General features: G+C 45.9%; 1 protein-coding gene across 2 annotated transcripts in view; it reads left to right on the top strand.

The window, feature by feature from the left end:
• The window catches only part of TRIM36 (tripartite motif containing 36), a 124,168-nt gene extending 117,259 nt beyond the window's left edge, over positions 1-6,909 (top strand). For both annotated transcript variants that reach the window (XM_040421641.1, XM_040421642.1), the window contains exon 10: positions 6,263-6,909. In XM_040421641.1, coding sequence (XP_040277575.1) covers positions 6,263-6,617 — 355 coding nt within the window. In that variant the 3' untranslated portion in view covers positions 6,618-6,909. The remainder of the gene's footprint in view (positions 1-6,262) is intronic.
• Positions 6,910-12,058: the final 5,149 nt, after the last annotated feature.

The raw sequence follows: 12,058 nt of genomic DNA, 5'->3' as shown, positions 1-12,058 counted from the left end.
CGGCTCCCTCTTTGCCCGTATTTCGGCCCTCTCTGTCATTCAGCGCAGGGAGGTCTGGCTGAAGGTGTGGGATGCTGATGCCTCATCCAAGCGTTCCCTCGCTAACCTTCCCTTTGAAGGGCCCAGGCTCTTTGGGGCTCAACTAGATGAATTCATTTCTGCCTCAACAGGGGGCAAGAGCACTCATCTACCCCAGCCCAGGACCAAGCGTCCCTTTCGGTCTCGGCCTTCAGGTTTCCGGGGCCAGTCCTTTCGTCGCTTCTCTCATCAGCAGGGGGATCCCAGGACTCCCGCAAGAAGCCTTTCTTCAAGCCCCAGCCCTCTTGGCGGCCTCGGGCGCAGTCAGCCCGTCCTCCTGCTCCCAAGCAACCCTCCGCATGAAGGACTGCCCCCATCGCTCGTGGTGGGGGGCCGTCTGCTCTCCTTTCAACAGGTCTGGAGGGCTCACGTTCAGGACGCCTGGGCTCTGGAAGTGGTGACGTCCGGCTACAAGTTGGAGTTCGCGTCCAGCCCGCCGGAACGTTTTTTCCCTTCTCGCGTTCCGGGGGATCCAGCCAGGGCCTCGGACCTCTTTTTTGCGGTCTCCTCTCTTCTGGACCGTGGTGTCATTTCCCCCGTTCCCTCAGAAGAGCAAGGGACAGGTTTTTACTCAAACCTGTTCGTTGTTCCAAAGAAGGAGGGGTCAGTGCGTCCAATCTTGGATCTAAAACTTCTCAACAAGTTTCTACGGGTGCGGAAGTTTCGCATGGAGTCCCTTCGCTCCGTTATTGCTTCTCTGCTTCCAGGAGAATTTCTCGCGTCTGTGGACATTCAAGACGCCTACTTGCACGTCCCTATTGCAGAGTCCCACCATCGCTTTCTGCGCTTTGCCATAGGGGGGCGTCATTACCAGTTCGTCGCCCTACCTTTTGGGTTGGCAACCGCCCCTCGAGTTTTTACGAAGATTCTGGCGCCTCTCATGGCCTTTCTTCGCACCAGGGGCATCTCTTTGTTACCATACCCAGACGACATCTTGATAAAAGCTCCGTCTCTTCCACAGGCCGAGGACAGCGTCCGAATCACTGTTCAATCCCTGGAATGGTTCGGATGGCTGATCAATCTCCCCAAGTCCTCTCTGCACCCCTCCCAGAGACTCTCGTTCCTGGGGATGATCTTGGACACCTCGATTTCTCGGGTGTTTCTTCCAGATTCCAAGGCTTCCCAGATTCGTCTGGCAGTGGTGCTCCTTCTACGCTCTCCACGTCCCACCATTCGGGAGTGCATGCGGGTGCTGGGCCTTATGGTTTCCTCTTTCGAGGCGATTCCGTACGCCCAATTTCACACTCGTCCGCTACAACAGATGATCCTTGCCCTCTGGAACAAGAACCCTCGGGGTCTAGACACTCCTGTACGTCTGTCCCGGCAAGTTCGAGCGTCTCTCCCTTGGTGGCAGTCTCCCCTGAACCTATCGTCAGGAAAGTCCTTCCTTCCGTTCTCCTGGACGATAGTCACCACCGACGCCAGCCTCATCTGTTGGGGAGGTGTTCTCCGGAACCTCACAGTTCAGGGTGTCTGGTCGACGGAGGAATCCCGTCTCCCGATAAACGTTTTGGAATTGAGGGCGATTTTCCACTCCCTCTCCCATTGGACTCCTCTCCTTGCGACTCGCCCGGTGCGGGTTCAGTCGGACAATGCCACGGCTGTGGCTTATGTCAACCATCAGGGCGGGACTCGCAGTCGGGCAGTAATGCGGGAAGTAGCGAGGATCCTCTTATGGGCGGAGTCTCATGTTCCAGTATTGTCGGCAGTGTACATCCCGGGAGTCGACAATTGGACGGTGGATTTTCTGAGTCGCACCAAGGTGGATCCGGGAGAGTGGTCTCTCCATCCGGAGGTGTTCGAGGACATCTGCCACCGATGGGGCCGTCCGGACGTAGATTTGATGGCTTCCCGGCTCAACCACAAGGTGCCGGTGTATCTTGCCCGCGCTCGAGACCCACGGGCGGGCGGGGTGGACGCGCTGGTATTTCCATGGCAGCGGTTCAGCCCCCTTTACGTCTTCCCTCCGATTCCTCTGTTGCCGAAGGTGCTGCGCAAGATCGAGGCGGAGGGGATACCAACCATTCTCGTCGCTCCGGATTGGCCGCGCCGCGCCTGGTTCTCCAGCGTCGCTCGTATGTTGGCGGACGTTCCGTGGCCTCTGCCCGACAGAGAGGATCTCTTGTCTCAGGGGCCGCTCTTCCACCAGAATTCACGGCAGCTGCGTTTAACGGCGTGGCTGTTGAGACCGCCATCCTGAGGAAGAGAGGCTTCTCTGATGCGGTGGTGAGAACCATGATCAGGGCTCGGAAGCCGGCTTCTTCACGAATCTATTATCGCACCTGGAAGGCCTTCCTGGTTTTTTGTGAGAAATCGGGCTACTCGCCCCCACGTTTCTCTGTCCCAGTGGTGCTGTCCTTTCTCCAGTCCGGCCTCGACATGGGTCTGTCGCTCAGTTCTTTGAAGGGTCAGGTTTCTGCTTTGGCTATCTTTTTTCAGAGGTCCATTGCCTTTTTGAGACCTGTAAAAACCTTCCTGCAGGGGGTGGCGCATTCTGTTCCCCCGTATGTGCCTCCCTTGCCCCCCTGGGATCTCAACTTGGTTCTGCGCGCCCTTCAGGCGGCGCCTTTTGAACCTCTGAGGGAGGTCTCTCTGGTTTTACTCACCTGAAAGGTAGTTTTTCTGGTGGCCATAACCTCCATCAGGCGCGTTTCGGAGCTGGCCGCACTTTCCTGCCGGGAACCTTTTCTGGTCTTTCACCAGGATAAGGTGGTCCTCAGACCGGTGCCTTCTTTTTTGCCCAAGGTGGTTTCTCCCTTCCACCTTAACGAGGATCTTGTCCTGCCCTCTTTTTGTCCTTCTCCGGTGAACCCCAAGCAATGCGCTCTCCACTCCCTGGACGTCGTCAGGGCCCTGAAGGTGTACCTGGGGGCTTCCGCTTCCTTCCGGCGTTCAGACTCTCTCTTTGTGATTCCTGAAGGGTCCCGTAAGGGCCTGGCGGCTTCCAAGGTCACCGTGGCGCGGTGGATCCGTTCCGCTATTGCTGCGGCATATCGCGCTCGTGGCCATGGTCCGCCGTCGCGGATTACCGCTCACTCCACAAGGGCAATGGGAGCTTCCTGGGCTAGACGCAATCGCGCATCCGTTTCCCAGTTGTGTAAGGCGGCCACTTGGTCGCCCTTACATACTTTCACAAAGTTTTATCAGTTACACCCTCTGGCCTCGGCTGATGCTGCTCTTGGGCGCAGGGTATTGCAGGCTGTGGTTCCGGTTTGACTACTGGACGTTTATTCCTGGCGGTGTTGGATTTGTTCTTTTTTCCCACCCCATGGACTGCTTTGGGACGTCCCATGGTCTGTGTCCCCCAATGGAATGAACGAGAAAAGGAGATTTTTGTGAAACTCACCTGTAAAATCTTTTTCTCGTAATTTCCATTGGGGGACACAGCTCCCGCCCCTTTTTTGGTTTACGCCTTATGGTGTGCTGTGTGATGGTTTCCATAGTGTTTTGTTTCCGTTCTCCTTCTCCTACTGCTTTTGCAACGACTGAAGTTCTCCTGGAGGTGCCTGGGGGTATAGCCCGAGGAGGAGGAGCTTCTTTTTTTGCATAGTGTCCCTCCTAGTATTATCTCTAAGCTATACCCATGGTCTGTGTCCCCCAATGGAAATTACGAGAAAAAGATTTTACAGGTGAGTTTCACAAAAATCTCCTTTTTTCGCGATTGCAATTCTATTAAAATCCAAATTGGTTCCATCTCAAGTCGAGGTGATAGTCCCCAAGATTTGCTAGTTCATCTGGAAATCGGCGACATTTTTTCACAGACTATCACTAACGAGCGTTCCTACGAATGCTTGTTAGCTATTATCTGGCTGACCCTCTGCGGGTCTAATGCAGTCCCATAAAAACTAGAAAACACTCCCATAAAAATCTGTGAGGTCCCCGCTTGTCCATTTTGACTATGTACCATGGTGGCTGCTGTAAAGCAGATCTAGAAATGCTGTTAAAGGGCATCTGTCAGCAGATTTGTACCTATGAAACTGGCTGACCTGTTACATGTGCACTTGGCGTCTGAAGGCATCTGTGTTGGCCGCGTGTTCACAATTACACTCCCTGGCCCTGTCAAAGTGCAGAGGGTGCAGCAGTTGCAGAGAGAGCAGAGCCTGTAGGTGTAATGGTAACGCCCCCGTTGCTCCTAGAGGCTCATTTACATATATTAAAACACAATTTTTCTCAGTAATGCGGCACATCTGAACATGGGACCAACACAGATGCCTTCAGCTGCCAAGAGCCCATGTAACAGGTCAGCCAGTGTCATAGGTACAAATCTGCTGACAGATACCTTTTGAGTATCCGCTCAGAAAAGATGGCCACCCCCATAATAACATTCAGGAAATGGAATTTAAAAAAAATTGCAGAATCTACAGAACGTGGATACCGGTCGTGTACATTCCACATTATGTGGAATAGCATGTCTCGCCCTTTCTTAGAAATGCTTATTCTTGTCCGCAAACGGACAAGAATAGGGTACGTTCTATTTTCTATTTTTTCTTTTTGCGGGGCCATTGAATGAGCAAACTGATGTTAACAGCGCACTGTGTGGCGTTTGCTTCTTTTGCGGCCAGATTAAAATGAGTAGGTTCACATTCGATCCGCAAAAAATGTGCATCGGATGCGGACCGAAAATACGGTTGAGAATGCCCCCTTGCAGACAGATTGCAGAGGAGCAAACTGGTAAAATATGCCAGATGCAATTTATATAATGGACAGAAAAGATGTTATTGCTAATTTACTTTTTCGAAAAGATTATTTGAAACTGCAGGTACACTTTGAGATTGATTACCATTTTTAGGATAAGTACCCTAGCACCCTCCTTGATCAGCTGTTTGAAGGGACTGTGACAAGCGACCTCTTCATTGTATACATGGCACAGCTCTGTACACTATAGCTGCTGTGCCTCGTATTGCAGCGTAATCCCATTCACATGTGACTGAGCTGCATGAAGGCCACGTGACTGATAAATATAATGGCTTACCCAAGCGTTACGGCCCCTTAAAACAGCTGATACTGATCAATATTTAAAGTGGGTGTCCGGATACTCCCCTAACGAAGATGTTTGAATGGGTTGCGTGCTTGTTCGAGCACTGCGTCCTCTTCAGTGAGCTGCATGCGTTCTATAGTGTGGTGGCCGTGAAAGAGGATTACAACTTTTTGTCCCATTCACTTTAATGGGAAAGTAAGCTGTAATTACCATACACCGATGCTAAAAAGTATATGGAATGAAGGTAAATACTGAAGGGGACAAAGTGCTTGCACAGGTGCCACGACCCTCTTCAAACATGGGGTGCTAGGAAGATAGGTCATAAATATAATGAACGCAGGCTACCACTTTAGGTACAAACAAATAAAATAAAAAATGGTGTGGTGGTAAACAGGCAGGAAGTGCTCAAACCCATATGCAGGGGAGCAAATCCTGCACTTGTGGCCTGTTGCTAATTGTGATCCCTAGCAAAAAATGCATACAGTGGAGGATGCCTGCAGCGGACCACAAGTACCACAATAAACATTCTACACAAGATGGCAATTATGTGGATGTGATAACCAATATAGCAATATAATATTTGCAAAGACAGGTGCACTCTGTGGACTTACTAACCCCCATACTCATGTTAATATTGAGACATTGGCCAACATATCTTACTGTGGAGGACAGAGCTACTTGAGAAACCTTGGCGCGGTGCTCGGGCTCAGACATGTCCTCCACAGTAGGATATGTTGGCTAATCTCTCAATTTTAACATCAGTATGAGGGTTAGTAAGACCGCAAAGTGCACCTGTCTTTGCAAATATTATGCCCCTTTAGGTACCAGAAAATCTATAAAATTTGTGGCCCATCATATTATATCCATGAGGGGAGGTGGGTCTTGCTCTCAACTACAGCTCTGGTGAACACTACATACGTAGCTCCATACTTTTAGTAGTGGCTGTCCCTGGTATTGCAGTTTTATCCCATGCCAGGTCTAAGCTGCAATCCAGCCGGTACTAAAAGTACTTATCACCTGTGCCTGGTAAACCAAGGTGTTGTGGCACCTCTAAACGGCTGACTGGGAGGTGCCACCAATGTTTGATCGACAACTGCTATTGATGCAACTGAAAACTACTATTTACAGATGGTGACAGCATGTTCTTAATAATGGAAGCGTTTATGCCCTTTTATGTATTTATGTATCTAATGTGTTCTTTTCCAGATATGATCAAGACAGTGGTCATGACAGTGGAAGTGAAGATGTTGCCTTTGATTCATCGCAGCCTTTCACCTTGGCTACCATAGGAATGAGAAAATTTTTCATCCCCAAGGCATCTAATATTTCCACCACTTGTGGAGAGCGTGTCCTCCCTCTCCCGTCCCGCTTAGGCATTTGTCTGGACTATGAAAAAGGCATAGTGGGGTTCTACGATGCCAACACCATGAGATGTCTCTATGAGAGAGAAGTGGACTGCATCGGGACAATGTATCCAGCCTTTGCATTGATGGGCGGTGGAGCAGTTAGTTTGGAGGAAGTATTTACTGCAAAACACTTGGAGTATTCTAACGAAATATAATGACTGAGAAACCAATTGTCATTCATTTATTATGCAGCCGATTTCTCAGACGCAAAGGTTATACTGGTGCATTGTGCGCACCTCATGCTGATCATTTTAAATGTCATTCTACTGTCTGTGTTTTACTTGAATGCCTCTGGAATAGGCCTTCAAACCCGGTATATATGTTTCTTAGGCTTCTTTCACACGAGCGTGACGGATTGGCTCTGGATGCTTTCAGGCTGCGTTCAGTGAAACTCGCACCATTTTGCAAATTCAGTCAGTTTTGTCTGCGATTGCGTTCATTTTTTTTCCGTGCAGGTGCAATGCGTTTCCATGCGTTTTTCACGCGCGTGATAAACTGATGGTTTACAAGCAACATCTCTTAGCAACCATCAGTGAATAACGCACTGCATCCACACCTGCTAGAATATAGAACATGCTGCATTTGACGCAATGCAGAACTGATGCGTGAAAAAAAAAATAACTCTTACACAGACCCATTAAAATGAATGTGTCCGGATTCAGTGCTGGTGCTATGCGTTCACATCACGCATTGCACCCGCGTGGTAAACTCGCTCGCGTGAAAGAGACCTTAGTGTTTGTCCCTTTTTAAAATGACTCCCCTTAAAGGGCGCTTTTTCTAAGAATGAAATATCAGATTTTAATATCTTGAATAGATTTGATTCTAGAATATTTTACATGAATTATTGAAAAAAATGCTCTTAATGGGAACCATTTTCAAGTGTCTGTAGCCAATATTGCATGTTTTATTATATATAATCTATATGTGCATTCAGAAGATGCGCCCTCATCGACAGAAGGGGTTTTCTAAGTATTCGCTGGTGGGGATCTGCAGGTGCGATGAATGTGTTGTATTTATTTCACTGTTTTTAGTGTGCAGGGAATTACTGACTTGAACGCTACTCACTAGAATGTTTCCGGAAACGCACTGTCTTGTTTTATATTCTATTTATGATGTGAATGTCTTTTATGTAGAATTAGTCACTAAACACACACTGAACACCATCCTATCACTGTACTTACAAAATAGGATATATGTTGTTATACTCGGTTAGATCCACAAAGCTACCCTTTAAGTAAAGGGGCTATATTTCTTTACATTGAATATTGACCCCATCTTACAAGTTGCATTTTGTCAAAGTAAAAGGCTTTTAAGGTTGAGTACAAAACTGTGAAAAATGTAGTTTCCTGAGGTTTAAATGAGAACTACTGAAGTTTGAGGTTGCCATTGTGGTTCAGGAAAAACCTTACCTCTGTCGAGATGCAGAGCCCATCGATGAGGATGGGCACCTGGCTGCAATAGCGCATTTTCTGATCTGATACAGTGCCTTTCATAGCATTTTCCAAATGACAGATTGGAGAGATGTGGACATGTAGTAAAGCTTACAATAACCACAGGGTTACCAAATTTCTTGTAACACCTTCAAATGCATGATTGCAATGGGCAACATCTTCAGCCAGTCTCTCTAACAACATTGAAAGGATAGTCATCGATTTGCTTCCTGTGGGACACTAGTTGATTTTTCCTTTCCTTTGCACTACGTTACAAATAAGCCTTAATACATCCCTATGGTTGCCTTGGTGGTTCTCTAAAACTACATGTGAACTCCTTGTAGGGGTATTTAACACTAACCTTTTTGGCCTTTTTATGTTTAAGCCAGACACAGACGAGCAAGTTCAATGTGAGAAACTCACTGCGTGTGGAGGTGCGAATTCCCGTTCTGACCTCTGCTCCTCTGACAGGATCGCACAGCATTATCATGATTTTGGCAGTATTTGCAGCTTTGCGAACCCATTCACTTCAATGGGGCCTCAAAAGAAGCGGACCGCACTCCATGTGCTATCCGCATCCGTTGCTCTGTTCCATGGTCCGCAAAAAAACGGACAAGAATAGGCAGTTATATTAATGGCTGTCCGCTCCGTTCGTGTGCATGAAGACTTACCCTTATAAATCATTATAACGCTGTGTGATCCTGTCTGGGCAGAGGTCAGAACGGGAAATGGCACCACCACACGCAGCGAGTTTCCCTCACTGAAATTGCTCATCTGTCTTGCCTTAGCTCTGTTTTCACTCTTGTGCACTGATCTACACTCTTATTCCACATATTACTGTATAATTGTTCACATATTGTTTATTACTAGGATTAAAGTAAAGTGATTAAATGGATTTGTGAATGCTGACTTGCACGGAAGCTGTACACAACCAAACATCACATGCAATGTATGGGTTGGATGTCTGCATTGCCAGCTAACTGTTAAATGCATGTAGTTGGGGTAGCTGATTTCCTTGGTTAAAGGCACTTTATAGCATAGGTTTTTCTGTGTACTATGCAACGGTAGACGTGCAATTATGCTGCTAGACTTTGGGTACTATTGTAAAGGAATAATATATACATTATGTAGCTCTTGATTTCCTCACGAGAGCTTTTACTGTTAAGACCTCTGAGAAAGAAATTAAACAAAATGTTTCTCGTGTTTTTAAGTAAAGTATTAAAAACTGCTTTTTTAAGTGTATTGTCTCGCTCATTTATAACGTTATTGTGCCGGTTTTGCGAGTGTCAGAAAGCTGTCATTTTGATAAATACACAGCAGAGTTCTCACCAATCAGATTGACATCCTGGTAATTTATTATGAGACTGTGCAATTGTCTTGTCCCCATGTGTAGAGGTGCAATGCTTTATGTAGCTGTTTTTGGTGTCTGTGTTCTCTTTAGGCTTTAATTGGGTTTCTGGTAAAAGATGCTATCGGAATGAAAAAGTAAACTCTTTTCTCAAGAAATGGGTGGTTAGCGTGAACACCTGAGCTATATTCACTGTCAGGTCCAACAGTAAAATTTCATTTCATTACAATGTGTTAAAGAATAAAAAAAATTATACTAATATTGATGCACCAACACCATAAAATACCTCCTAAAGGGGGCCAGCCTGGACAGACCTTCAGTGACACCGCCAAGAAAGTGGTAGTGTTCTGTGGCAAAATAGCATGAATAGTTTATCATGAATTGCTGTGGTCTCTCGGTACAGGTGAAGCCTTTTTTGTATGCCTGCTACGTGGACAATCCAGCCGAATGCCTCCTTCACACAGTCAGTGTTTTTAGTCAGTGATTTCCATCAGTGATTTTTATTTATATTTTTTTGCCAAAACCAGGTGCAGATCTTTCCCTTAGACCAGGGATGGGCAAACTGCGGCTCTCCAGCTGTTGTAAAACTACAAATCCCAGTATGCCCAGTCTGACCACTGCTATCAGCCTACAGCAGGGCATGATGGAATTTTTAGTTTTAAAACAGCTGGAGAGCCACAGTTTTCCCATCCCTGCCTTAGACCTTATGTTTGTGGAGGCTCCAACCCTGCTTTTGGCTGGAAATCACTGATGTGGGAATGACTCTTCACAGAATGTACCAAGAGAGGTGCAACTAACTGGGTTAGTTTTTGAAAGGGTTATTGAAGTGTCTGGAAGGCCCTCTTTGTTCCATGTGCTAAAAAGATCAAGATTCTATAAGGTCTAAATTCTGGAAATCCTCATTGGTTTAGTCACTGTAGGCATATGAACTTTTGTTTAAAAAAAAAAAAACTTCAGGAATCATAGCAAAAAAGCAAATTTAGATTCGGGTTTCAATTTTGAAATTGTTCACTGAGCCGTTTACATCTATTGCACCCGAGATCCATGTGCTACACACAAACGTGGCCTTGCATCTTTTGCTCCCCTGAGCTGCAGCAGAAAGAACACTCCCTTTGAGCTACCAGCTTGATATAAATCTAGCACAGCAATGAATTGGGAGATCTCTGGATCCATGTGAGGTACAGGGCTGGTTCTAGCTTTTTTTTTTTTTTTTTATAAATTGTCATGATGTCTGATTTAATTCTTTACATTAATCATGGGATAACCTCTTCAAAGGGGCTCTCTGGGAATTAAGAAAATTAAAATATTACTTCATTATAAATATATTACCAAATACCCTTCATTAGTTATAATGGCTTGTTTTGTCTGGGGAGCAATAGTTAGGAGAAATAAAATGGCCGCCGTCCTAATAGCACAGAAGGACAAGTTAAAGAGCTGCACCATCTTCCTCTCACTTGTCAAGGATTATAATCTTGAATACAGTTTAATATGCTCTTCAGATGAATCTCTGTAGGAATGGAGGAGACATGAAGTACAGAGAGGAAGTAGGAGTGTAGATAATGAGCAGCAGCTCTTGTATGCAGTCTCCATTACCACAGCCCCACATTCTGTCCTCTCTGTACTTCACATCTCCTTATGAACTCCGTTCCTACAGAGATTCAGCTGAAGATCTTATCTGTATTCAGGATCATAATCCCTGACAAGCCGAGCAGGGAGGAGGAGGAGGCAGCTCTTTAGCTTAGTGTCGTGAAGTAACTTGTCCTCCTGTGTGATTAGGACAGGTTTTGTGTGTACTAATAGAACAGCGGCTATTTTATTTATCCTAATGATTGCTCCCTAGACAAAATGAGCCATTATAACTAATGAAATGTATTTGGGAATATATTTATACTAAAGTAATATTTAAGTATTTTTATCTTTTTAGTTCCCGGAGAACTCCTTTTAAGGGTGGATCTATCAAAACTGGTGTAAATGAATGCTGTCTCAGATTCCACCTTTTCATTTTAGAAAGGAGCTCTTAAAAAACAAAAGGTGAAATCTGCTATGGGTGACTAAACCAGTTTTTGCATCAGTTTTCACAAATCCCCTCCCTCTTAGTGTTTTTATGACGCCAATTTTGCAGGTCACCTATGGATATAAAGGCAGCATCTAAATTGAGACCATCTATTAAATCTTGTGGGAGGAATACAGTGCTCAAAGGAATTTCAAAAGCCCCATTGGAACCTATCCTAGATTAATCACTGAAGCACGTATCTTACAAGGCTGCTTTTCTCATAGCCGTTACATCAACCACAAGGTTGGGAGAAATACAAGATTAGGGATGCTATGTAACCCTTAGAGGCCTGGAATGTATTGGGTAACTGACATAAGGCTGTCAGTGTTAGCCAGTACATTCCAGAACTGCAAGGGTTGCATAGCATCATAAATTAATATAATGCTACGCGACCCCAGCAGTGCTTGGAGTTCAGAACGGGAGCTGTCTTATACTCATGCTCTGAGTCTGGAGTGTGCAACTAGCTTGTCTGAAAGCAGCCATAGTGTTACCCTAATTTTTGTAACAACCCAAAAAACCTCAGAGGAAGAATTCCATTCCCTCGATGTGAGAAGGGCCATTCTACAGTAGGTAAAGGTCACCAGGAATTTCAAGAAAGATGATAAGCTTTTGATTTAGTTTTCAGGCCACAACAGATAGTATCTTCCATCTAAAGCATCCATCAGTAGATGTTCCACCCGTGCAATAGTATCTTCTTGGGTGGAAAAAGCGGGTGCTTCTCATCAAATTTGCATAGCAGCCAAATGGTCGAAGATTAATACTTTT

This window comes from Bufo bufo, chromosome 2 (assembly GCF_905171765.1).
Source record: "Bufo bufo chromosome 2, aBufBuf1.1, whole genome shotgun sequence".
In the NCBI taxonomy this organism is placed as follows: domain Eukaryota; kingdom Metazoa; phylum Chordata; class Amphibia; order Anura; family Bufonidae; genus Bufo; species Bufo bufo.
The sequence above is the reverse complement of the archived record's forward strand: the minus strand, read 5'-3'. Positions and strand labels throughout refer to the sequence as shown.